General features: G+C 41.2%; 1 protein-coding gene across 1 annotated transcript in view; it reads left to right on the forward strand.

The window, feature by feature from the left end:
- RYR3 (ryanodine receptor 3) overlaps positions 1-26,836 on the forward strand; it is a 566,641-nt gene that overhangs the window by 136,610 nt on the left and 403,195 nt on the right. Inside the window, exon 2 of the mRNA XM_063652550.1 lies at positions 25,968-26,087. Coding sequence (XP_063508620.1) covers positions 25,968-26,087 — 120 coding nt within the window. The remainder of the gene's footprint in view (positions 1-25,967; positions 26,088-26,836) is intronic.

Consider the following 26,836-nt stretch of genomic DNA (forward strand, 5'->3'; position numbering starts at 1 on the left):
AGTACTCCGGTCAGAGCAGACATTGGCTTGTGCTCCCTCTGGGAAGGACATGAGACGATGGGCCTTTTCACAGATAAGATTGTCCTTGAAAGGACTGTCACAGATGAGATTGTCCAGGATGGAGGCCATTAGCTACATGTAGCTAGGCAAAGTTAAATGAACTAAAATAAAATAAAAATTCAGTTCCCCAGGGACATCTGACACATTTCAAGGGCTCAATAGCCACACATGACTAGTGGCCACAGAGTACGGACCATTTCCATCATCACTGAAAGTTGTTCTGTTCAGCATAATTCTAAAGCCCAGCTCGTAACTTTTTGTTTACTTCAATAGATGATAATAGTAATAAGTACCATTTAGCATGCACTTACCATGGGTTAAACTCAAATCTCTTTTTGAGGATGTGGAAATATGGAGGCTCAGTGAATTAAGTAATTTGCCCAAGTTGGGTCCCCCAAATTAGAAAGTAGCAGAGACAGGATAATAATAAAAATGATATTTTCTAAAATTACCAATGTAAGAAATAGAAAATGGTCCTGCACTGTAATTTCAACTTACATGCCTTTTACAATGAGGTTAAATTAGAGCAAAGCAAATTATCTGAGGTTTTGTTTCAGACCAACCTGGCTTCAGTTTCTTCTCTCTCGTCTTGGTTCCAGTGACATGAGGTGGCTGAGTCTTCCAGTGAGGGCCTCCGGGAGGATGAGCAGCCCCTCTCAGGAAAGCAGACGTCTGGCCAGCTGCTGGCCTCGAGAATATGGAGGCAGTCTGTGTGTCATGACTGCTTTTTGCTCCTCTCCCTCTTCCAGATCAGAGTCATGTTTCAGTGGGACTAAGAGCAGGATAATACCTTTTGCCCTGAGGCTACCCAATCTACCAGTGAACAAGAATAGGACCCTGAAAGGGTGAAGGAGGCCAGTCATTTGTTCATGTGTAGACTTCTCAGAGAAACAGGTATTTCTGAAGTGAAAAAGGCAAAGCCTTGAGAGCAAGATTTGAAGGTGGCTGAGCACTAAGAAGGAAATGTACATAAAATAAAAAGTATGCACAAGAGTTTCCACAGATGGTGACAAAGTAATGATGAGGGCCTTTTGCTGCTAAACCAAAGGTGAAGTTTATCCAGAAATCAACTTTAATCTGTATTTTCACTATTTCAGTGCAGTTGGGTTCCTGGGGAGAAAACAATCAAAAAAGTGAGAGAATGACGGTTCTGGGAAGCAGATTCTGGCCTCATTAGGTGAGGAGGCTGACAGGTGGCAGGACCTTTCCTGTGCAGTCAGCTCCTGAGGGTCAATGGCTCTGTCTCGGTTGCCCGTTGCAGCTGATTGGAAGTGGCTGCAGCTGCCTGGAGTGTGGGGAGAGAACGTGGTCACTGATTATCCTCGTCTTCCACAGGTTTAGGAAGAGAACTGGTGCCACACATGTCAGATATTCATGACACAAGGGCCTGAGAAGTAGTCCCAGGAAGAGTTTCACTACTCAGAACTTGTGGCAGAGAGAGTAATTAGTTGTCTATTGCTGAGTGGCAAGTTATCCCCAAACTTAGCAACTTCAACAAATTTATTACCCCAGTTCCTGTAGGTCTGGAATCTGGGTGTGGTTTGGCTGCATCCTCTGGCTCTGGTTCTCCCACAGGTGAATCAAGGTGTCAGTGCAGTCTGTGGTCACCTCAGTGCTCCACTGGGGGAGGATCTACTTCCAAGCTTACTCACCTAGCTGGGACAGACCTCTGGTCCTCATTGGCTGTTAACCAGAGACATCCATTCCTGACCATATGAGCCCCTCCATAAGGCAGTGGATTCCACAGTGATCAAGCGAGAGAGAAAGAGGGGTCGTACAATTTGAAACTCACAGTCCCCTTGTAACATAATCTTGGCAGTGACATCGTGAATCAAGCCACTAGGTCCAGCCCGTACTCACCGGGCAGGGATTGCACAAGGGTGTGAGCCCCAGGAGGCAGGAATCACTGAAGGCTATTCAAGAGGTTTCTACATGACATAGTGTGAATGGGGGGCAGAATATTAAATATATTATAGAAATACATTTGTTTTATTAGTAACATATTTTAGAATGTAGCAGTGTCGTGTGTTGTCCCATGCTGAATATAAAAATAACACAAATGCCATAATGAAACCTGAAAGAATTCTGATGGTTCCTTAAAGTTTAATCAGATTGCTTTTTGCAATAACGTCAAGAGAACGGAAGTTGTGGCAAGGTGTATAGGGTACACCAGTCATCTTCGAGCATGGATCTCTTTGCTTCAAAGATGGTGTTCATGCTGGTGTGAAAGGAAGGTATTTAACCAGAGGGAGGCATAAAGATCCCCCAAATCCTGGGCGGGACCGGGAGGAGGGGGACAAAGGCAGCTGAGGAAGTAGAATAGGGTCTGGATGAGGTGGAGAATACCCAAAAGGAAATTTAAACCTAGTTTGAATTAATGCTTAGTGGCAGCCCTGCCCTTCCCTTCTAGAGGCACAGTATCCATAAATTATCTCTATTATCTCAATCCCACTTTTTCCTGTCCTTACTGCAGCTGAAGCATTAATACCTTAAAAAAAAAAAAAAAAAAAGCCAGCAACTGTGAGCATTAGCATTTACACTTCTCAAATGGGAGAATTCCAGGGGCATCCATACCCTGCATGGCTTCACTCAGACACAGCTTAGTGGACTCAGATGTCTGACCAAGAATCTGAGATTCTGTGATGTCCTTAGAGATGAAAATCCTGCTAAATCATTAGTTCTTGAATCTAATGGCTGTACTTTATTTGGGAAAACAAGACTCTGATTGTGAGTTTATAACCATAATGGATTTCTAAGGCTAGAAGGCAGAGAGGGCAGGGACTGGATGCCACCAAGGCCCAGGCTGTACACCCTGTAGCTTTGCAAGCAGCAAGACACTCCTGCCTCCCACCCTCATCTCAAGATTCACTAAGTCAAAGTTTTCCACACAGCAGTTTACAGAGCCTGAGGTGCTGAGATGAAACCATTTGGAGCAGAGTGACATTATCTATTCATGGGCAGAGCTCCTTGAGCTCCTTGCACCCCCTGCTCTTGAATTTTTTGAGGGTTTTTTTTTTAATACAATGTCAGCTTATGGGCTATGTATGTATCCTTTATTTACACTGCAGACCTTGCGGGATCCTTATCTTGCAGAGTACTGAGTCCTGGCTTCATGAGTTTCATGTCAAGTAAATGAGTTTTAGTCATCCCTAGTTCATGTGCATGTGCCGAGAAAAAGGGGGGCTTCTAAAACATGTGTGCAAACCACAGGAAACGTGCAATCCTGTGTGTCTCCTATTCCACTTACTCCTCAAGGCCCCAAGGTAGGATGCATGTTTGGTGGCTTTCTGGCTTATAAGTTCCAGTGGCTACTCCCGTTCCTTCAGAATTTTGCTGTGATCACTGAGGGAAGCAGAATGGAACATCCTGTGGTCCTTGCTGGATACTCCTTGCGGCACCTGAAACAACCCAATGTTAGAGGCAAATCTGTGCTGGCAAACCTGGATTCTCATTTCATCTAACACTGTGTAGCTTTGGGTAAATGACAGATAGTCTGAGCCTTATTAGTTTTCTTGCATGTAAAATGCAAATGAGATCATTGTCAGTGTTTAATAAAGTACTGTTTATAAAGTGCCTGGCACAGAGCTGGTACATAACAGGCACTCCATAAATGGTGGCTTCCTTCCCCTTGCCCCCAGTAGATAGCAGTGACCTGTCATTACCTCTATTCAAACGGGCACCCTATTCTGCTCCTTTCTCTCTCTACCCCTTCCCCACTTATCTTTCAGGATAGTAACAGTTCCCATTAGCTTAGCCTGATAGAGGCTGGACAATATAAAATGAACAGATGAGAGTGACCACTGGCCGCATAGCTCTGTTATAAACTGTCAAGATTGTCATGGAAAAGGAACCTAATTTTGAAAAAGAAAAAAAAAAAAAACTGGGGAAAAATGTGCTCCACAATGATGTGAGTGAGGCGGACAAGCAGGTTATGTTAACTCCAGAATTATTAATGCATCAGTGACGTCTGCAGCAGCGTGCCAGAATTTGCCAGGATGGAAAAGAGGCTGGAAGATCTTCAGGTCACAATCAAGTCCAGACACAAGCCTAGTCCAGTCCAGACACGAGTCAAGTCCAGAGTGACATAGCAAGGAAGATGGAATCCCATGCAAAGTGAGAGACTAAAAAAGTTGAAGGCTGAAAATTTGAGTTATTAATATTTCTGCTTTATAGTTTATAGGATGCATCTTCATGTATGATTGTTATTCTTCACAGTAGTCTTTGACTTGGTCATTATTAACTTCAGTTGATAAATAAAGCTCATAAAATTAAGGGATTTGCTCAAAGCCATGCAGCCAGTGAATAGTCTAATCGGTACTCAAACCGGAGTCTTTGGAATTTCATTCTGGTGTCTTTTTAAAAATTAAATCACAATCACAGACTTAATCGAACTGTCTAAGGCGCTGAAGTCTGGTTGAAGGCCAGGAAAGGGCCTCCATGCTCCAACAACCAAACAGACGTGATAGTGGGACAAGACTTTGGGGCCAGGCCATGTGTGTTTGCCTCTTTCAGAATTAAAATTGGTTCCAAAGCCTGCGATCCAGCCTTTCTTTTAGAGTAAGCTCAGTTATGGGGTACAAATCAGGGCTGAAAGGGAATGTTTCTCATTGTTGGTTCAGCCCTGGTGATCACCCAGAGTGCTGCCAGTTCACTGCAGGACAGAAACAAGATATTTCTTTTTAACTTCCAACTTTCCAAAGCAGGACTGATACTGTGGCTTTGGATCGGTAATCTATCAAGGATAATTTATATTGCTTAGATTTAAAGCAGCATCTCAGTTGCCAGAAAAGCAACCAAAGAGAGAAAAAATCAGTCCCATTTCTTCTAAATCTTCACTGCAACTTTAGAAATAATATGTCTGTGAAAATCAGACTGTTTATTTCTATTGTTATAAGGAGACATAGATCATTGAGTATTGGTTATTCTTGAAGGGCTTCTCAAATATAATGATAGAATATTAACAAAATGCCAATATCTATTGAGTACTTGTTAGATACAAGTACTGTTTTGGAGGTTTTATATTTACTAACTCATTTAATCCTCAAACAATGTGTGAATAAATTACTATTACTGTTTCCATTTCACAGCCAAAAAAATTGAGGTGTGAGAGGTTAAATTGCCAAAAGTTACATGGTGAGGTTCAGGGAGAAGATTCCAACCCAAACAGTTTGATTTCAGAGCCTGGTAGTTTTCACTACTCTGCTATAATGGATTTTATATGAAAATTAAAGTAGTGAAATTAATCAGTGAACAAGACAGACTTTAAAAACATCATAATACTTTATTCCTAATTACAGAAAAACCTACAGCAATCTGTTAGGGTCAATGGAGGCTCACTCTCTGAATGTTTGACTTGTCTGCAAGCAAATCTTCATACCAACACTTGCCAGAAGCCTCCTGGCTCCAACCTTTTTCCTTCCTTTGAAGACTCCAGTGAGGTTTGCTACACTTGAAACTAGGGTTTTTTTCCTTAGGGGCAGCAGCCTGGACTGCAGGCCAAAGCTTCAAAATGGAATATAGTCAAGCAACAAGTTCTATCTCAAAGCTCAAAATAAACTAAGACCTTTATTAAATCATCCATTTGTTGGCTTAAGAACATTTGAAAGGTTAAGTGCTATATTAAAGTAAGATTTGTAGAAAAAAAAACCTTAATTACTATTCAGATGGCTTTTAGGCATTCTATGTCGATTTACCTCTGATTCTGGCCCAGATGTAGTTGATTTTACCAGCATTTTTCAGCTTTAAAAGTACTTTAGCTGCTTGGGGACTTTTGCATATTCTAGAGCAATCTCTGCATAACATTCCTACCATTGTATGTGGCTGAAGGAAACAACATTTGCTTCCATGATTGCCTGGGTGAGAAAGTCTTATATATTGATTGCTTGTCCATAAAAAAGCAGAAATATAAAATAAGACCTACAACAGTTCTGTAGGTTTGATGCAAAAAGGAACAACTGCTGTAATATAGTGATGATTCTCCCAAAGAATATATATCTGTATACAAATGTTAACTGTCTATTGTACCACAAATCCTGGTATACTTGGAAAATATGCATGTGGAGTTGCATCGTCTTTGTGTTTCTGCAACAGTTGACACGCAGTTTCCTGATTTTTCTATGAAAAGAAAAACAAGGATGTTGTTTCTAAAAGAAGGATTAGGGAAATAATACTAATGTCTTCCCGTGTTTTCATATGAAAAAAAAAGTTAATTTACAATCACGGAACCCAGACTGCACACAAATGATTAACCCTTTGACTCTGTTGGAGAGGAACAGTGAGTCGAACACAGCCTTTTCTTTTCATTGGGTCATTTCCTAGGATCCAGTGGGTAAATGATTGACTTGTTTTGAATGAAGAATTGTTGAATTCTTGCCAGGTTGAGGCTTGGACAGTGGTACTGGACCTGAAAATTGGCAATAGCTCAGAATCTAAGCAGACATCATAAGAATTCTGCATGAGGCTGGAGGCTGTCCCTCTGGTCTGTTCCTTCAGTGATTTGTGAGGTGGGAGGCTCACTTGACAAAGTTTTGCGAAGATGCTGGAGTATTGGAAAACATGGCTTCTGTTGACATGGAGCATCCAGTAAAGAGAGAAATTGAAGGATAAGAAGGAATAACGGCGCTCTGGCTGAGTGTCTCCAAACTAAAGTAACTGGCTAGAGGAGGCAGTTAAGGTGCTTGCTTGTAAAACTGTTTAAACCTGACTGTTATCCCACTGCAGGTAACATAGGCCTTTTCTTTCTACCTACTTTCCCCATACAGTAGCCTGGACTAAAAAACTAGAAGTTAACCTGTGACTATATTGGTGGTAACATGCTGACTTTTAAACTTAAGACCCTGGCCAAGCTAAACTCAATCATCCAGTCATTAAGCATTTACTGAACATATCCTCTCTGCTAGGCCTTATCCTCGGCACGGAGATGAGTCAGACACAGTTGCCATCTCCAAGGATGGAGGAGGCAGACAAGCAAAACAGCGGTTAAGGTAAAAGGTAATAAATGTAGTCCCAGAAGTATGCAGGGAGCACTATGGATGCACAATGATGGACCCTCCCAGATTAGATGATGTATATTATGCAAGCCTGAGAAAATGAGGAGTGTGATAGAGGCACGCATCCCAGGCCAAAAGAACAGCATATACAAGGGCTCAGAGATGAGAGTAAGTGTGGCACTGCAGCAATAGCTCCATAGCGCTGAAGTTGAGCATTTGGGTCAGGGTTGGTGAGGGCGGGTAGGAACTAAGGCTATAGAGAAGAGGGCAGGAACCAGATGAGGAGGAACTTGAACTTCAGCTATAAAACCTGAACGTTATTGACAAACTATGGAAGAGTTTTAAGCAATGTAGTGAGCTGCTGAGATTTGTCTTTTTGCATATCACTGTGTCTGGAGCAGAGAAGAGAGAAGCAAGGCTGGGCTCAGTAAGGAAGCTATTGTAGAAATCCTAGGTGCCTAAACTAGGGAAACAGCAGTGGGAACGGAGAGAAGCAAAGGAAATTCTAATTGAATGTGTAACACAGAGCAGCTGTGGATGACTTCCAGGTCTCTCCATGGGTGTGTGGGTGAATGATGACACCTGTCACCGTGTAGGGAGGGCAGAAGAAACACCTGTGAGAAGGAACAATTATGATGTGAGTTTTGGATGAACTGACTTGCAACGTGTCGGGGCATCCAAAGGAAATGACCGGCAGCCTGCAATCTAACATAGGGTCTAGAGGTCAGATAAGATGTTTAGGAGTCATAAATAAAGAGATTTGAGTTAATCGTCAACTTGGATGGAGTCACTTGGTAAGTAGTGTGAGAAGAGCAGGGACTGAGGACAGAGCCTGAGGAATTCTACCTTTAAAGGCACAAGAGGCTGAATGAGAGGATGGGAAGCTTTTCAGGAGAGGAGTACGTGCCTTAGAGGCCAAAAGAAAAGATGGTTTCCAGAAAAATGAAGAGATTTACAGTGTCCCTTGCCACATAGGTCAAGTAAGACAAGGTCAGAAGATGTCCCTCATATAGGACAAATTGGAAGTTCCTGGCCATCTAAAGTGGAGGCAATTGGCTGCAGGAACAGACAATATCACACATTGTAGAACAAACGGATGCAGCTTTGTCATAGGACAGAGCCCAAGAAACTTGGCCTCTGGACATTGGTCCTGGAAAAAAAGTATTAGACACAAATGTCTACCTTGTTAAAGAACGGGAAAAATATTTTATTTCCTATTTATTGCACATAATCCCACACTAAACATAATGGAGGCAGGCTTATGTGTATATGAAGCCAGGAAGCTCAAGTCTATCAGTACACAAGCATCGAGACTCTAAAATTGGATAAATTGACCAAATATAACCTTTTGTTAATGACTGTTTCTTTAGATTGTATTCTTACAGAATACTAATCACAAGACACTTTAAATATCCCAGAGAAGATAGTTCTGTATTCTGTGTGTGAATAACTGTAATCTAATCTTGAAAATTTATAGTAGTTTTTAACCCTCACTTTCAGTAAGTTCTTTCTCATATCTCATTTCAATCTCTTCTGCTATATTTTTAGGGCTAGTCTGTCTCATTCTCACTTTGCTGGATAATGGATGGTTACCATCTTCCATATATCAATCCTTCCCATAGTTGCAGATGAATAATAAATTTCTCTTCTGCTTGGAATGCTCCAGGCTGAATAACTTCAACAGAGCCCAAAGAATTGATCGTGCAGAATGCCAAGAGGATTAACTAGTTAATGGACACTGACTGTTTGTAGGCAGAGTGGGCAAGCATGTTACAGAGGAAGTTTTTAATCAGAAAAAGAAGTGTGCAAAATAGAATTACATCTTTTTTATAAGCGCTGCTGTGTGGTTGGTTGTACGGGTTATCTTTTGGTGCTTTGCATATGAATTTCTTCCCTTGCAAAGAGAGCAGTTTGAACTTCTGTCTTGAATTCCTGAGAGGTTTGGATTCGGTGGCTCCTGAGGTGCTTCACTCCTAAACACTGATTCCACTTCCACATAGACCATTTTTCCATCCCTTATCTTGGTTTGGAGGTTGCATTTGCACAAAAGAACTTGATAATGACAAAGCATGAGAAATGAGGCCATGAGCACCTTCTCAGGGTTTTGCTAGAGATGAGTGTTACTTTCACCTATTCCTGGTGAAATCTCTTGCTGTGTTGTTTCAGTGGCTCAATGCTGAATCAGAAATCATCAGAGCAACAATTAGTTGCAGTTGTATGATAAAATAGGGGCCATTCTATATCATTAATTTGCTTTATATAAAAGATGTGAATATTGGTGTTTAATTCTGAACTGACTTAGAGAATTAGAATCCAAAGTTATAAAGTCTCTCAATTCCTGGGATGATAAATACTGCATAATGTCTAGAATTGTTTGTGTTCAACAAATAGGTAGCTACCTGTAGATGAACTATGTTTTTTTAAATGTTTGGAATACACGTAAATGTATTATTTGACATTGTATAATACTATTGTGTAACTATGTTTTCCCCAAATTTGGGGAAGAAGATTAAAATTTATTTCCCTATTTCAAATGAAAAAAAATGTGCCAAAAGAAAATTAAGATACATACATATTAGCTTTGAAACATTATTTAGGCATTCTGACTCCTGCCACTGAGAAGGAAATGTGTTATTGTGGGGAGAGAGACCTTGATTCTTCTTGAAATCGGTATGTCAAAGAGATATCTGTACTCTTATGCAACACTATCTACAATAGCCAAGATATGGAATCAACTTGTGTCTGTCAGTGGAGGAACAGATGAAGATAATGTAATGTATATACACAATGGAATACTATTCGGCCATAAAGAATAAAGTCCTGTCATTTGCAGCAGGATAGACGAGCCTGAAGGACATTATGTTAAGTGAAATAAGCCAGGCACAGAAAGACCAGTATCACACATATGTGAAATCTAAAGAAATTGATCTCACAGAAGTAGAGTATGGAATAGTGGTTACCAAAGGCTGGTAAGAAGAAGGGGAAAGAGGATAAGAGATTGATCAACGGGTAAAAAGTTATAGTTAGGAGGAATAAGTTCTCCTGTTCTATGGCACAGTAGGGTGACTATGATTCACAATATCGTATACTATAAAATAGCTAGAAGAAAGGATTTTGAATGTTTTCGTTGCCAAGAAGTGATACATGCGTAAGGTGGTGGATACGCTAAATACCCTTATTTCATCATCGTACAACATATGTATTGAAACATCACACTCTACCCCACAAACTTGCAATTATGTGTTCATTTTAAAAGTTAAAATAGTTTTACTTGCTGTCCTTTGAAGCTATCAGAAAGTCATTCACACCTTGTCATGGAGCAGTTTGGGAGTGGATTGGGTTAAGGAAAATAAGGATCAGCACGTTTCCTATCATCAGTATTGCCAGGTACATTGAGAACATTCAATAAGTTCTTGCTGGTTGCTTGGCTAGTGTGATGGTTAATTTTATGGTGTCAGCTTGACTGGGGTAAGAGATGCCCAGATAGCTGGTAAAACATTATTTCTGGGTGTGTCTGTGAGTGTGTTTCTGGAAGAGATGAGCACTTAGTAAGCTGAGTAAAGTAAGAAGAGTGGTTGCCAGGGGCTGGGTAGGGTAGACAGTGGGATAGGAGGAGATCAATTACACTTTGTACATTGATGCTCCTGGTTCTTGGAACTTTGAACTCCAGGACTACTTATATCACCAGCTTTCCTGGTTCTCAGCCTGCAGAGGCCACGTCGTGGGACTTCTCAGCTTCCATAGACACATAAGCCAGTTCTCATAATCTGTGTGTATATTTGTGTGTGTGTATCTCCTATTGGTTCTGTTTCTCTGGAGAACCATGACTAATACAGCTACTTTTCTTGTTTTAAACTTCTCAGTTCATTGTAAGTTCATGATTCCCTAGTTCTGGAGAAGTCTGTAAGGTGTTTAGTTTCTCTTGATGATTCACTTAAAGCTGACCTATCATCTTCCTATCTAGTCCCTGTAGCCAGGGGAGAAGTCCTATGAGGCAGTATTATAAAGGCCTTGAGAAAAAAGAAACCAGGCTCTGTTTTAGAGTAATGTACCAAATGAGGGACCTGCAAACAATAGCCTTTGGTGACTGGTGTTTTCTGGGATCAACAATGGCCTAGCCTTTGGATTCTTGATTGAAAGGAAATGAAGACCCAATACCTGATCTTTCCCACCACTGTCTTCTTTTTGTCATATCCAGAACTCATTTATTTTCCCCTGTGATGTCATGCCTGTATTAGTATATATCTACCAACCTTCTCTAACTTCCCCAGCTATCACTTCTGACCTGAGTCAACGGAGGAGTCCTCCATGCTCACTGGTGTCTGTCACCTGGGAAGTGCTTCAATACCTGGCCCAGCATCCACCCTTCCCCAGAGATTCTCATTCATTTGGATTGGGCTAGGGCCCAGGCATCAATATATTTTTACAGGTGCTCCAGATGAGTATGATGCTCACATATGGTTGAGCCCCACAGCTTCACAGCAGAGCTAAGTTTGTTCTTTTCCTGTAGACTCATCAAAAGGAGAAAAATTCTGGTAAAAAAAGTACAGAATAAAAATGAGTTATATCCCTTCCTCACCCAGACAAGCAAGGATTTGTATCCTGGAGACCTGGGGTTCCCTTTTGCCCTGGGGTAGAGCTGAGACTTAATTCTCAAAGTCTCTTGGAGATAAAAATTCAGGTGGTATTAGTAAGATGTCCCTGAGGCTTGGACAAGTGGAGACCAAATGGTCAAACCTGGGAAAGCTGTGCTTTCTGGTATAAGACTGGTGTAAGAGCACAGCAGGGCTTAATAGGTGGCAGAAACCTGCAACCCTGACCATTATTCTCTCCAGAAGACATAGGGTCTATGAGGGCCAAGATGCTGGAGACCTGGGCACTGACCCTGAAGCCACCAAGACTTTGGGTATCACAGTCTGCGACTGAAAATGGTGATGAGGTGGTAGACACCTGCCGTCACATGGACCATGCAGGCTTGGACAATGGGTATCTTGACAGCAATCTTTAACTGAAGACCAGCTGCCTTGCTCTAAATTTGTATACTATATAATTCTCCTGGGATTATTAAACAGTTCTAGGGAGGGGAAAGCTTCTCCAAACATGACTGAGATTGAAATTATTGCAAGTGAGGATTCAAAGCCAGACATGATTATATTTAAAGGGAAAAAAGCAATATGATGAGGATATGGAACAAATTCTAGTCTCAGTTACAAAAGGAATCAAGCAGTCATGTTTAAATAAATTAACTCTATCTCATATGCTTCTAATTTTATTGGTTTTTAAACTAGATTTTGGTTTGGCTAAGCACTCTAAGAACTTTTGCTGCAGTACAGGTGCCTTTTCTGAGCCTGTTGTTAGAATATGCTCCAGAAATTTTTATGGCAGGGCATGTGGTCAGCAGGTCAGCAGAGTGATTGGACATGGTAGGGGACAGAGGGAATGGCCCCTGGGCTTGAAGCTGTGTTTTCATTAGACTTAAGGTGGAGAAACAATTGGTTTTTCATATTTTATTTAAGAAAGGGAAGCTGCTCCTTTAACTAAAGCCTTCTAGCTGCAATGCCCACTGCTACACTATGAGTAAGAAGTTGAAAAAGTAGTATCACTAAGTGGGAGTGGTGAGTGATGGACATATTGCAACTCTTACATTTGGTATGCAACTGACTGAAATGCTTTCTTCACAAAAGAGCCTTGTGTAAATTGGGAAGAACTTGAAGTTTGGAGTCACACAGAACTGGATTTACACCACTACTTACTAAATTTGAAGCTTTCTTGTATTCTGAGGACCTAGCGAGTCATACAGAACTGGATTTACAGCACTACTTACTAAATTTGAAGCTTTCTTGTATTCTGAGGGCCTAGCACTGCATGGTGTGTGATGGGCACTGAATAAATGCATGATACATTAAGGAATAATTAACAAAAGAAATCGCCGTCTTGCTCTGAGCAGTGACTTAATACGTCTGAGCCCAAGCTTAAGTGCCTTTACCTGTAAAATGGGCATAATGACAACTATCTGGAACAGAATTTTTAGGAGTTTATGAACTATAAAGTACTCAAACCAGTGCCTGGAGGAGTCTTGGTAAATTTGTTTCCTGCTTGACCCACCCCTTCCCTAAGTGCTGTTTATTTCGTGATTTGTGATAGGAAGAGCCGCACTGTATCACAGCCTTCAAGTGTGGGAATTTGTGGCACATAATATCCACCTTTTTTTTTTTTTTTGAGATGGAGTCTCGCTGTGTCGCCCAGGCTGGAGTGCAGTGGCGCGATCTCGGCTCACTGCAAGCTCCGCCTCCCGGGTTCACGCCATTCTCCTGCCTCAGCCTCCCGAGTAGCTGTAACTACAGGCACCCGCCACCACGCCCGGCTAATTTTTTGTATTTTTGGTAGAGATGGGGTTTCACCGTGTTAGCCAGGATGGTCTTGATCTCCTGACCTTGTGATCCGCCCGCCTCGGCCTCCCAAAGTGCTGAGATTAGAGGCGTGAGCCACCGCGCCCGGCCTACTAATATCCAACTTTTAACCACAGACTAGACCCTGGGAACTAAACACTGAGTCCCACCTCAGGAGAATGAGTTGAGGAGAATTCTGTCAGCAGAAATAGGCTTCACTCCAGTTTCACGGGTACTTTGTCTCTTCACGAGGCAATGTCTTATAACCCTGGACAGTGTCTGGTTTTGATTCTACTTTTAGATACTTTGGGTTCACAGCTTTTTCTTCTATTTGACCCACAATTCTAATCTGTTATTTCTCCTAACCATTATTTTAATTCAGTGAGTACTTTTGACATGTTTTCCATATGATCGGTATTAGGGATACAAGATAAACAGATGGAGATGGGCAGGATATGATCCTTGCCTTCTAAGCTTAAACATTCTGGTGAGAGGGGAATTAAATAAGAAATATAAGAGTTGCAACCTAAAGGGATAAGTTTTCCAATGGAAACATTTACTTACAGCAGCTCAGCCTGGGGCAGAAAAGTTGTCAGGGAAGAGAAGGAAGTAGCCCAAACATCCATGTGTTTTTCCTGCTGTCTTACTCAGATTCTTCTGGTCCTGAATTATGTCATCATCTCTGCAAACCAGTGCAACCCCAAGCCTGTCTGAGCTACTGTATAAACTGGGCTCTTTATCCACCTGGAATGTGACCTCCATGAAGGTGGATGCCATGCCTGCCTTGTTCACCACCATATCCAACACCATAAAACAAATATTTCTTGAATGAATGCATGATTTAGTTCTGAATGGAGCTGGAAAAAAAAACGGAAGTTTTATGTTTTTTGGTTTGTTTAAGAAACTAGTCTTGGACAGGACAGTTCAGAGGGCTTATATGTTCCATTAAATTGTGAAAACACTTATTTTGCCTGTAAGTGACCTGTTTTCAAAGATTTAACCTTCTAAAAGTCAGCCCATAAATTTCGTTAACATCTACTGACTTTTTAGAGCATCTTTTTTTGAAAAAGGTAGTGTTGCCTGCTTATTAGATTTTGTATGGAAATTGCTGGATGGTTTGTTCTGACAAATTTACTGACATCTGTCAGTAAATTGCAGTGAGTGTGCACATAAAGGATATTCAAAGAGTATCCTACATGCCGAGTATTTTAGTTTTGTTTACTTTTTCTACAAACGTTAAAGGGGAAAATCCCAGAAAGCACACTGTATGAGGCGCTACAAGTAGAAAGAATCTCAATAAATTAGTTATTTCCCAAAAACAAAAGTGGATGTGCTGTGGCCCTCTCCCCTGTGGATAAGTATGGTTAGAAGATCTTGCTAAAAGTAGGTGGGTTGTCGTTGGTCAGTTGTATGGCCCAGGGAAGACATTATGTCTTAACTCAGTAGCCAAGGATTCCAGAACCAACGATAAACAGGAAAATAAATTGACTTAAAAATAAATAATATATCTAATGACATAGAAATGCAGATACCATAGATCTGATAACATACAAACACAGGTACCATCGCACAATTTGTCAGGGTCTCCCTGCTACTGCCATGGTAGCCTCAGACTTAGACGCTCTTCTGTCTCTTTGGGGTCACAGTGCTTAGAGTGCATCATATGATGGAGACACAGCCACAAACTCATTAACGTTTATGATCGAAATATGAAAAGTTAAAGTGTCCTGGTCATATGTCCTTCTTCAAACAAGGTTCAGGTCAGGTGTGGTGGCTCACACACCTGTAATCCTAGCACTTAGGGAGGCTGATTGCTTGAGCCCAGAAGTTTGAGACCAGCCTGGGCAACATGGCAAAACCCCGTCTCTACAAAAAAACACAAAAATTAGCCAGGTGCACCTTGCCTGTAGTCCCAGCTACTCAGCAGGCTGAGGTGGGAGGATTGCTTGAGCCCAGGAGGTCGAGGCTTCAGTGAACTCTCATCACACCACTGTACTCCAGCCTGGGTGACCAAGTGAGACCCTATCTCAAAAAAAAAAAAAAAAAAAAAAAAAAAAATCAGAACAATGTTAGAACCAGAGACCAAAACTTTCTGCCATAACTTTATTATTGACCTTTGCTACCTCTGAGGTTAGAGAGTAAAAATTATGATTTGCTGTAGTATTTGAGATTTCTCCCATTCATTCTTCTCCATGGCTGTTGTATCTGAAGAAGAATGAAACCAAAGGAGTGTGTGCAAGCTTTTGGGTGTGGTCACTCACCTGCTGTGTTCTGATTGGGTGGGAGAGATGTATCCAGAATATCAGTGTTACCATTTTATAGAAAATCCTTCTGTGGGGCCTGAAATTCTCTGGGTAGCAACTAGATCATTATTTTTTCATCCTATGAGAATAGAAAACTTAAACAAATTGATTATTATTTCTGGAGAAAAATGTCATAGGTAATAGGTCACTGCATTCTTCCATGTTACACAGCAGCGTGTTCTGCCTGAGAGAGAATTAATTGCATATGTAAACCCTAAGGCCTGTATGCCGCTACATCTCCCTAATCAACTGAGGGAAAGGCTTTCTCCTTTGCTCTCCCTTGCAAGTTTTATAAGAGATCAAGCCATGGGAGGCTGAGTAGATTTTATGGTCAAGCTCCAACCTCTGCCTTCTTGGTAATGGGAAAAGTTGTAAAGAGGAATTACAACAGTCCTCCCTGTTGCTGGAGCCCAAAGGGTCCTGTAAGCTGTGGGTGCCTCTTTTGTCAGTCCCCGTAAGCAAACAATTCCAGCTGAGACCAAAGACTGGACACTTTCAGCAAAAAGAATAAAAGAATGTAATTAATTCCCAGGTTTTTGTGGGGATTACTACTTAGTAAGAACTAAAATGACTAATCTTTCGTTCAGTGACTGCGTAAGTGCCTACTTACGTGACAGGCACTTAAGTGCCAGGCACTGTTTCAGGCATTGAGTATACAATGGTGAACAGAATCATATGCATGAAGGTTGCATTCTAATGAGGAGGAGAGAGATTAGAAATAAACCTGTATTGTTAGGAGGTAAATACTAGTTGGAAAAGAATATTAAGCAGGATTGGAAGTGCAACATGAAAATGGAGTTATAATTTTATATGGAGTGATCAGGGAAGGCCTTTCTGACAAGGCGACATTTGAGCAGACACCTAAAGGAAGTGAGGGAGGGAGCCCTCCAGGTATGTGGGGGAAGAACATCCTGCATGAAGGGAACAGCAAGTACAAGGTTTTGAGGGAGGATAATGCTTCAAAAACTTGAGCTCTAAGGAGAGGACCAGTGTAGTTAAAACCAAGCAAGCAAAAGAGTTACAGAAGAGAGATTGTCCGGAGGTGGAGAGAGAGAGAGAGAGATTTACATTTATATGTATGTAAATATATACAAATATAGATATATGTATTTAATATATAATGTATATAATGCATTTCCTATATAATATAAATAATATATTTAATTGATATATTTTTATTTAAGGTATCAACTTGATGTTTTGATATACGTTGTGCAGTGATCACCACAATCAAGCTAATGAATATTTCCATCACCTCACATACTTACCTTTGTGTGTGTGTGATAACACTTAAGCTGTATCCTCTTAGCAAATCTCAATTATAAGATAGAGTATTGTCAACTAGAGTCACCGTGCTGTACAATAGAGCTCCAGAACTTACTTACCTTGTATAACTGAAACTTTTTACCCTCTGACCAGCATCTTCCCACTGTCCCCATCCCCCTGTCTCTGACAACCACCATTCTATTCTGCATCTATGAATTTGACTATTTTAGATCCCACAAAAAGTGAGATCACGCAGTATTTGTCTTTCTGCACATAGCTTATTTCAGCTAGCATAATGCCGTCCAGGATCCAATAACATCTGTACTATTGCAAGTGACAGGATGCCCTTCTTTTTAAGGCTGAATAATATTTCATTGTGTGTGTGTGCCACATTTTGTTTATCCGTTCATCTGTCAATGAACATTTAGGTTGTTTTTATATCTTGGCTATTGTGAATGTGCTGCAGTGAACATGGGAGTTAGATATTTGTTTGAGATACTAATCACATTTTCTTTGGAGATATATCTATATATATATATATATATATCTGTATATCGATAGATATCTATATATATATCCAGAAGCAGGATTGCTTCATCATATGGCAGTTATATATTTTTTGAAAACCCACCTTGCTGTTTTCCGTAACTTCTGTACCAATTTCCAATCCCACCCAGGGGAATGGTTTTCAGTGTACATCTAGCATGCAAAGGTTCCCTTTTTTCCATATGCTCACCAACACTTCATAGCTTTTGTCTTTTTGGTAGTAGCCAGTCTAACAGGTATGAGATGGTATCCACTGTGGTTTTGCTTTGTGTTTCAAGATGGGCATTTTTAGCACCTTGTAGGCCATAGTAAGATAAGAAGTCTGCCTTTTCCTTAAGTAAGATGGAAAGTGACTGGAGGCTTTCAAGTCGTGAAATGATGTGATCTCAGGTTTTTAAAAGACTCTGGCTACTGTGTGGAGGACAGCAGTGAGAAACAAGTTTGGAGGTGATTACAATAGTTGTGACAAGAGATGATGGCTGAGCTAGGCGGTGGTGGTGAAGAGGATGCAAGATGGTACGGTCGAGTATATTTAGAAAGTAGAATGGAAAAAATTTGCTGATGGTGTGGATGTGAGGTAAGAGAAGGAAAGGAATTACATGACCTCAAGATTTTTCTCTTTTCCTCCCTTCCTTTCTTCATCTCTCCCTCTCTTCCCTCTGTTCCCTCCAGCAACCCCAGAGAATAGAGTTGCCATGTTCTGAAATAAAGAAAACTACAAAAGGAACATATGTGGGGAGATACTCAGCAGTCTGATTTTGGACATAGTAAGCTTGACATGCCTATTGGACATCCAAGTGGAGATGTTGAGTAGCATTTGGAAACACAAGTCGAGTTCAGAGAAGAGGTTTAATGTGGTGGCACAAACTTGGGAGTTCTTAAAATACACCTGTTTTTAAAAGTCATCTAACCAAATGGAATAAAGAGGGGGAGAGTACAGGTAAAGAAGAGAACTCTGAGGACTGGTTCTGGAGCACCACTCTAGCAGTAGAGGGAAGAAAATGAGGAGAAGCAACCAAGGAGACTGAGTATGAGGTGCTAATGAATAGAAAAAACAAAATAGTATCCTATAAGCCAAATGAAGAAAGTGTTTTAAAAAGGAAAGATAAATCAGTCTGTCAATTTGCCTCTTGGTATCCTGAAATTTCCATTTTATTTCATTTTTTAACAATAAGTAGTAAGAAACTGGAGATGGGTAGCTTTCACTAACTTCTGAGACATTCTAAGACAATAAGTACCAAAGGGATAATAAAACTAAAAACCAAAACAGACATTTATAACAACAAAACTGCAAACATTGTTGCCGGAGATACAATGTCTGAGAGCTGGACACTGGACGAGTTATTCTCCTTCAGTCTGTAACCTTTATTTTCATAATGTGTGCAAAATGAGATTAATAATATTTCTATGTCTCATGGGTCTATTGTGGAAGCAAACAGGGTATCATAGATTCCTTTAAGAAGGATCTTTATTTTGGAATTTTTATACATAAGCATATTTGTTAACATAATTAGTTGTTTTCAGAACATACTATTCTTTCATTTAATTCAGAAATATTTGTGCTTTTTCTATTCAGTTCCAGGTACTATTTTAGGCACTGAAGATTCATAGACAAAGGAGAGGCTCCTACCCGTAAAGATCTTAGAATTGAAGGAAGCAAATAGTCCAAATGATTGCTATTTAGAACACACAAGTAAACGACCTTGTCATTAATTCTTGTGAAATAATCTGTGTGTACTCTTGTCATTCCAAAAAGCCCATTTATTTTTCATTTAAGAAAGGCTTTTGGGTAAAGTCTTAGAATAAGCGCACACCCAAGTCTTTCATATATTTAGAAAGTAGCTTAACTTTATCAGTTCCCTAAGTGCCTGATGTTTAAGATAAGTAGGTAGGAAACATCTTCCCTTTTAAAGCAATACATGGTTATGGATTTTCCTCTGCAGTAATAATGTCTGCACTTAAACATGAAATCTGCTGGATGGCACTCTGTTCCACGTGCTCCTGGTCATGAGCTGCTCAGTACCAGTGATTTGCAGATCTAACTATAGGGCTGTCATCAGCTGCCTGGTGATCTACCTTAAATAGGGCTGTCAGCCATTTTGTTTTGTTCCAGAGAGTTCTTCACAGGTGACCCATAGAGAAGCGGGAGAGCCAAGGTTCCCCAGCCATCAGCTCAGAGCCAGCAGAGATGGCTCTCTATTGTTCTGGCCCTCAGGCTGTGAGCCAAGGTATAAGAAAGAAAGCTGTAAGGATAAAATAGGCAAGATCCATTCATTTTCAAGTTCGAAGTTCTTTGGCCAGAGGACGGTAGAAAGAACTTGACTTTGTCAGAGATGACCTGTGACAATGTGAAATCTAAGCAAAGAGAGCCAAAGGCTGTATATCCTTGTGCAGGGACAATCACTCAACACCACCACAAGCTGAATCTATGACAGGAATAGCTGGCATGTATGAACCACATAGCTTGGAGGGAGGCTGACATATGATATACCTTGGATTTTCATTTTTCTCCCTTTGCAGCAAGTTTTGGGCTGATGTTTACCCCTTCCACTGTTGCAATCATGGGGAATAGAGAAATCTTGTTGTATTTATTTATTTATTTTAGCACTCTGGCTGCTCTCTTTGGCCTTGTGCTCTGTGACGTGGTTATGTTTCAGTGTGGTTTGATCATGTGACAGGGCTGGGAGCATCTATTTTTGTCAACACCATCACCATGGGCTTTAGAATCAGACAGACATGAATTCATACCTATTGCTAAGGTCAGTCTCTTAGAGTAAGAGAGCCAGTTTGGTGCCATGGTAGAGAACTGACTCCTGATTCAGACAGTCCTGGGCTTAAGGTCTGGCTCTATCACTTACAAGCTGTGTGGCACTGGGCAAGTGACTTAACCTTTCTGTGCCTCAACCACTTTGTCAAGTAGAAAGCGTATTAGCACCTACCTGACAGGATGATTGAAAGGATTAAACTGAGATGCTATAACATGGTAGCATATAGTGACTGGCCATTAAATATTCACTGTTATTGAATTTACCTAACCTCTCTGAGTTTTGGTTTTCTCATTCTTAAAGTGGTTGTGTTGTTGTGAAGTTTAATTTAATCTAGGAGGAAATGTCAGCATAGTGTTTGGCACAGAAGTCCAGAATGAATAGTTGATATCATTATCAATAATAATAATTAAGAAATAGAAGCTATGGACTCCAAAGCCTCATTGTTTTATTTCAAATGCCAGCATCTGTTCCCTTTTTATTCAATTATTCAGTTCTGACTCATCAATGAAAATGACCCTGTTATGTGGGTGAAAGTAGGGAAATTTCTTGTAATCTGAGTCTACATCCCAGTTAATTAACACATTTTTCAAAACACATTATGTTTCCAGCTTGGATCGGAAAGCAGAGGTTTTCTGCTCTAATAGAGTTTATAATTAAATAAGGTTACAATGTAAAAACATACCCATTCTGTAAATTGTAATTGGGTGCATAATAGACATCAGATACCACAGTGGTGAGTATCATGATAGGCAGAAATGTGAATCAGATGTGATCCTGCCTTTGAGGGGTACAAAGTCAGCTGGAAGTAGTGATAGCAAGTGCATCAATATAGACTGCCTGGATTAGATAACAGGCTCTGCCCCCTGCCACCATGAGACCTGAGGCAAGTTACGTAACTGCTCTATACAGGCTTTCATTTGCAAAATGGAGACAACAATAGTGCTTACATAGTGTTGATGTGAAGCTTAAATGGGTTCTTGTGCGTAAAGCATGGTGCCTGTCACATAGGGATCAGTAAATGTTGGCCATTTAAAAACATATAGTGGGGGAGAAGGTATGCATGTAAGTAATACTGCAAAAAGTATGGTGATATTGCTATGGAAATTCAGAGACCAGAGAGATTACTTGGGCTTCATAAAAGAATGTGGCATTTAAACTAAGCTTAGAAGGATAGGTAATATGTGGACATGGAAAACTAGGGCAAATTAGGGCAGCTTTTTAGAGATTTCACGATCAAAGGCATGGAAATAGGGAAACCCAACGCTACAGGGAAGAAGTTAGGATGATAATTTGGAAATGTGGAAGCCTCAGATACTAGTTCAGGAAGTTTATGTTTTTTGAGAGTGCCATTGAGGATTTCAGCAAGAAAATAAGACCAGAGCTATGCCTCTGGTAGCAGACTAGGGAAGAATGCTTTGGGTCAAATAATAGCCTTGTCTTGGTCTCAAGACCTCCAGTCTCTCCTTCTGCTGGCCCATTTGCTGTGATACAGGAAAAGGGGAGGACTCAGAGATACGAGATAATGATGTGTAAGCTGAGGTTGCCCAGAAGTTGGATGTGCTCTTGACAAACTTGGGGAATATAAAAGAATAGGTAGACTGAAAAAGAAGCCTTTTAGTGCACTGGGGGACATGTTGGTTTGAAGTGTTGGTAGGTCCGCAGGTAAAAATAGATGGAGGTTTGGAACCCTTGAGTACCACCAGGTTGGAGGTACAGACTGAGTAACAGCTCCTCAGAAGTAAACCAGGAAGCCTGAAGAATGAATGAGATTGCTAAGGGAAAATGATAAAGACCAATCATTGAGCAGTCCCTTATATGTAGGATGGCAGAAGAAAATAGAGATGGGAAGGATCCATCAGAAAGGTGGGAGCACTAGAAGAATACGGAGATGAATACGGGAATGGAGGGGTTTCAAGAAGCAGCATTTTAGGGAGCCTGGGCATGACTTATTTGGGAGACAGTAAGGCAATAGGAATGAAGGAGAGACAAAGCTAGAGGTGTCATGTAGAACTCAACTGTGGAGCACCTGAAATCCAGGCAGAGACATTTTGACTTGTTTGGTATAAAGCAGGAAACCTTTATGTGATCTTAAAGATATCATATCCTGATGACTAAAGAGAATCATATTCTTATCCTAAAAGACAGAGGCTGGGTTTGAAAGGTCTTAGTGTCCCCCCAGCCCCCATCACTGTTACTTATTATTGCACCCTCTAACTTAGTACTTTCTTCTCTTTATTTTGTTTCTCTTTCTCTTAAAGATGGAAGGTATGGTTATTTTATATTGACAGAGTTGAATCTGCTGTGAGGCCTACAAAAGGAAAATTTTGTGGTCTTGTTCCAGTGAGATAGAGTTGAAACAAGCTGAAAATAAGTTACCAGGAAATCATAAATTTATAGTGGCACAAAACCCCAGAGTTGTGTTATTTTCTCTATCAAAAAAAAAAAAATCAACAATTCTCCTTGAGAAAGAGGAAATAATGGAGACGAGAGCACTTTCTAGGAACTGGAAGTCTTGATAAAATAGAGCAAACTAGTAAAAGTAAGGAATGCGAAAGCAGGAGAGAAAATGGGTCTGTAAAGTTGGACAGTCCAGTTCTAGAGTTTAGAAGTGGGATCATTCTAGGTTATGACATGGAAGGTTCATGATAGTGTGTTACGAAAACAGAGTGGAAATCATTAGGTCCAGGTGTTCACTTTGAACAGATGTCTGCATAAACCCTAAAGTTACTTGGGATGGCCTTCCAGCCCACAGTTCCATTATTACAGTATTAATGGGTCTTGCCTTATAAAACCTGTGCATCTCATAGTATCCTACCTGTCATTGCAAGATAGTCCATCAATGTATGTTGAATTAACACAGATTTTTTTCAGAGTTTCTGATTGTCAGATAAATGATGGGAAATGATGTGGAAAGTGGCTATCACATACTTCAAAACTGAAGAGTTTTTGCACATGTGTAGAATAGTAAGGTCCAAATTTGGCATCGGGACATGTGAGAAGAAGGCAGGCTTCTGGGAAAAGGAGATACAAAATGTGGAAGAATTTGCAGCCTTCGAGTAAGGGGGCTTCCTTGGAAATGACATCCTTCAGCAGTGCCCAGATCTGATTTAAAGCAAAGTGAGAAGAAAAGAGGGAGGATAATTCTAGCGGAGAAAGTGCAAACCATTACAGGGATGAAGAGAAAGGCTTGTGTTCTAATTGGAGAGCTTGTGTTCTGTATTTTACTCAGGAGCAAGAGGAGTAATCAGATGGGTTGAATTAACTCATCTCATAATCCTAAACGGAATTCAGTGCAAAGATTTCAGTGTCAGGCACTCAAAGGCTCCAGATGTCTGTCTATTGAAGGTTTATGGAAATAATTGCTGCTATATGGAGCAAAGGCAGGTGCAGGCTGCCACTCCAGGTGGTGTCTGCGCCAGGTCAGCATGGTTGAGCAGAAGGTTCCAGACAGAATGTGGGAAAGAGTAGAAATCGTTTGGAGAAGCATCAGTTTGGCCCAGAGTCCCATACCCATCTGTGTGTCACCAGAGCCCCAACCTAGGAACACATGTGTACAGGGCTGCTGTTCTGCAAATTGCTATTAATTAAATCAGGGCAGGTTATTGCATTAGTTTCTTGGCAGCTTGGGATGTGACTTATAGGATGGGGAAATTTCAGAAGACAAATAGGGAGACCCCAAGGCAGCTAGTGCAAGGTCAAAGCCTTGGTGGTTTGGGCGCCTGGGGGATAGAAAGGGAAAGAGAATTGAGATTTTGAAAAGAGAACCTCAAAGGCACACATTGATGGGAAAACTGTCAACTTTCATGCCTTTGTAAAAAAGCAAAAAAAAAATCCATAATTACACTTCTATGATTTCTAAATGCCTGAGTTTTGTTGTTGTTGCTTTAGTTTTTTGGGGGGTTTTAAGTTTTGTTTCTTTCTTTTTGCTGGTTAACTGTGGTGGGGGAGATACATAACTATTTCTCAATAGGGGGTATTCTTGATTTGGTTGTGAAAGTTAAGTTTTGAGTACTACCTCTTGCATTGCTGATGACTTAACTTCCATGGCCCCTGCTTTCCAACACAAGCAGCACATCTCAGTCATCTTGGCAACTAAGAGCACCTCACCACCCGCCCCCGCCCACCAATGCCATTAGGAGGATCCTAGCATCCCTGGTTGATAGGGGATCTAGGGGCACACTCCACATAGGGAAAAATTTCATTCTCTTCAGAGATTTCACTAAAGCCCCACTTTTAAAGCAGTGATATTCTGGAGTTTTCTTCAGTCTCAATTAAAATGAAGACCATGAATTCTGATTTTACTATAAGCAAAGACTCCTGAATTTGTTTCTGACTCACTTCGATAATGAACAGTGACATTTCAGTGCTAGTAAAACCGTGGAGCTATATTTTCCCACTCTTCTTTTCATACATCTACAATTTGTGGCTTCTCGCATTCCCCTGTAGCACCTCACCTATCTCTGGGCACAAGCAGACATCTTTGTAGGGATCTGTTAATAGTGAATTGCTTCACACTCTCACCAGGTGGGACCATTTTATTTTTTTTAATTTCATAGGCACATTCTAGACACAGTTTAAGAAAAATGATTTCTACTTAATCTGCCTTTCCAACACTCTAGTGACACTTTTCCAACAAGACAGTCTCTGACACTGAGGGACATGGAGGTGAGATGGGGCAATGGATGGCCAGATGCTCAGAAGGAGGGAGGCTCCAGCTGGCTCCCCCAGGTCACTTCCGTAACTTAACCACACCTGGAAATCTGTTTGCTGCTTGAAATCCAAAGCTATGTGGTGGTGACTAGGGAGCATGGCCTGACAGATAGGAGGGGCAGAAATGGAAGGATTAGTAAGGAAACTGTTTTCCTCTCCACCTCAGGGAGGGTTGTGCAAGAAGTGAATGTTTTGGTGTAGATGGAGGGCTGCCTCTTTTCCAGGGCCTCTGAAATTTTAGGGGGGCTGCTTTTGAGATTGATATTTAGGAGGGAGGTCTACTCCTTGGGAATTCAGAGCAGTTCTTATACTTGACCTTCAGTTCCTCCTCCTCTTACCTGATCTTCAAGGCATCTTTAATCTTCCTTTTCTGTGAGTCTAAAACCCATCTCCTTCACCCTCCATATCTTCCTCTACCATCTCTGGCAAATACGTGGCCCACCACATACACTCCCTTCCTCCAACAAAACACATTTTGCCTCTTCCACAACCTGAAACCCCAACACTTTCCCTCCACTCATCCCACCTTGCTCTGATCTTGTCTGTATTCTCTGTTCCCCTCAATCCTATCTTATTGTTTTATTCTATATTTGGAGAGATTGTATAAATTTGCTTTCATATTTGCCCAAGTGTTGAAATCATCAGCTCTCCTAGACCATATGCTTTGCACAGCTCTCAGAAGTGAGGCCTGGGCTGTATGTGTACTTGCCCCCACTGACCTCACCCCAGGATTAAGTAGAGTTCTGACTCATGGTAGATGCTCCGTGATGTCCTGTGAATAAAAAATCTCCTTCCGTAATCAGGTTTAAAAATAAAACCAAAAAGCACGTGGCTGTTGGGGATTGGTGGCTTACCTGACTCAGGTACAGGAAGGTGACTCGGGGCCTGGCTCAGCAGTTCCCCTTACTCATGTTTGGGTCTCTCTTCTCCCGGCAGGAGGATGAAGTGGTACTCCAGTGCATCGCCACCATTCATAAGGAGCAGAGGAAGTTCTGCCTGGCAGCCGAGGGACTTGGGAATCGCCTGTGCTTCTTGGAACCCACTTCAGAAGCGAAGGTGAGATTGGTTGTCCGCCCTGCACCTTCCTCCACCTTGGCGTCTGACATAGTCATTTAGGGGAGATACTGCTGGGAGATGGTGATGAGGACGACATTTGAAAGGACACATTTATTTTTTAAATGGGAAGCAGATCTGGTTTAAACCATAACTCTCCACAAGCCTAGGAATTGTTGACGTAGGAACCCAGAGCACTATGAAGAATTAGAGGTGCTTTGCCTGTCAGTGTTGTCCAGGACTCTGGGGAGGCTTTGAGCTCACTGTCAGCGCTGACCGAGAAGGTCCTCTTAATACTCCCAGAATGCCTTTCTGTTGCTGTTAATTCCTAGAAATCTGAGTGCGTGTTCTTTACTCCCTGCTGTCGTTTTATTGCTACAGAGACTCACAGATGCCTGAGCCTATGTTTCACAGTGAGCACACCCCTTTCAGTTCTGACTGCGCTGAGATTGTTGTAACTGTCTGCCCACTGTGACATGAGGGCAGAGAGTAATGTTTGCACTGGTCTCTGCCTGCATGGTGGCAATAATGCTGTGTCTCTTCAGCAGAACTTTTCTTTCTCCGTTTTCAGGCTGTTTCTGCTTTTCATGATCTGTGTGTCAAGTGGATCTATGTGCTCAGCATTCTTGCGGTGCTTTTCATTCCTGGGAAAACCTCTATATCCGTCAGGGTTCTCCAGAGAAACACAGTCAACTGGATGGATGGATGGTGGGCAGATGGGCAGATGGGTGGATGGGTGAGTGAGTGCATGA

Source organism: Pongo pygmaeus, chromosome 16 (assembly GCF_028885625.2).
Source record: "Pongo pygmaeus isolate AG05252 chromosome 16, NHGRI_mPonPyg2-v2.0_pri, whole genome shotgun sequence".
In the NCBI taxonomy this organism is placed as follows: domain Eukaryota; kingdom Metazoa; phylum Chordata; class Mammalia; order Primates; family Hominidae; genus Pongo; species Pongo pygmaeus.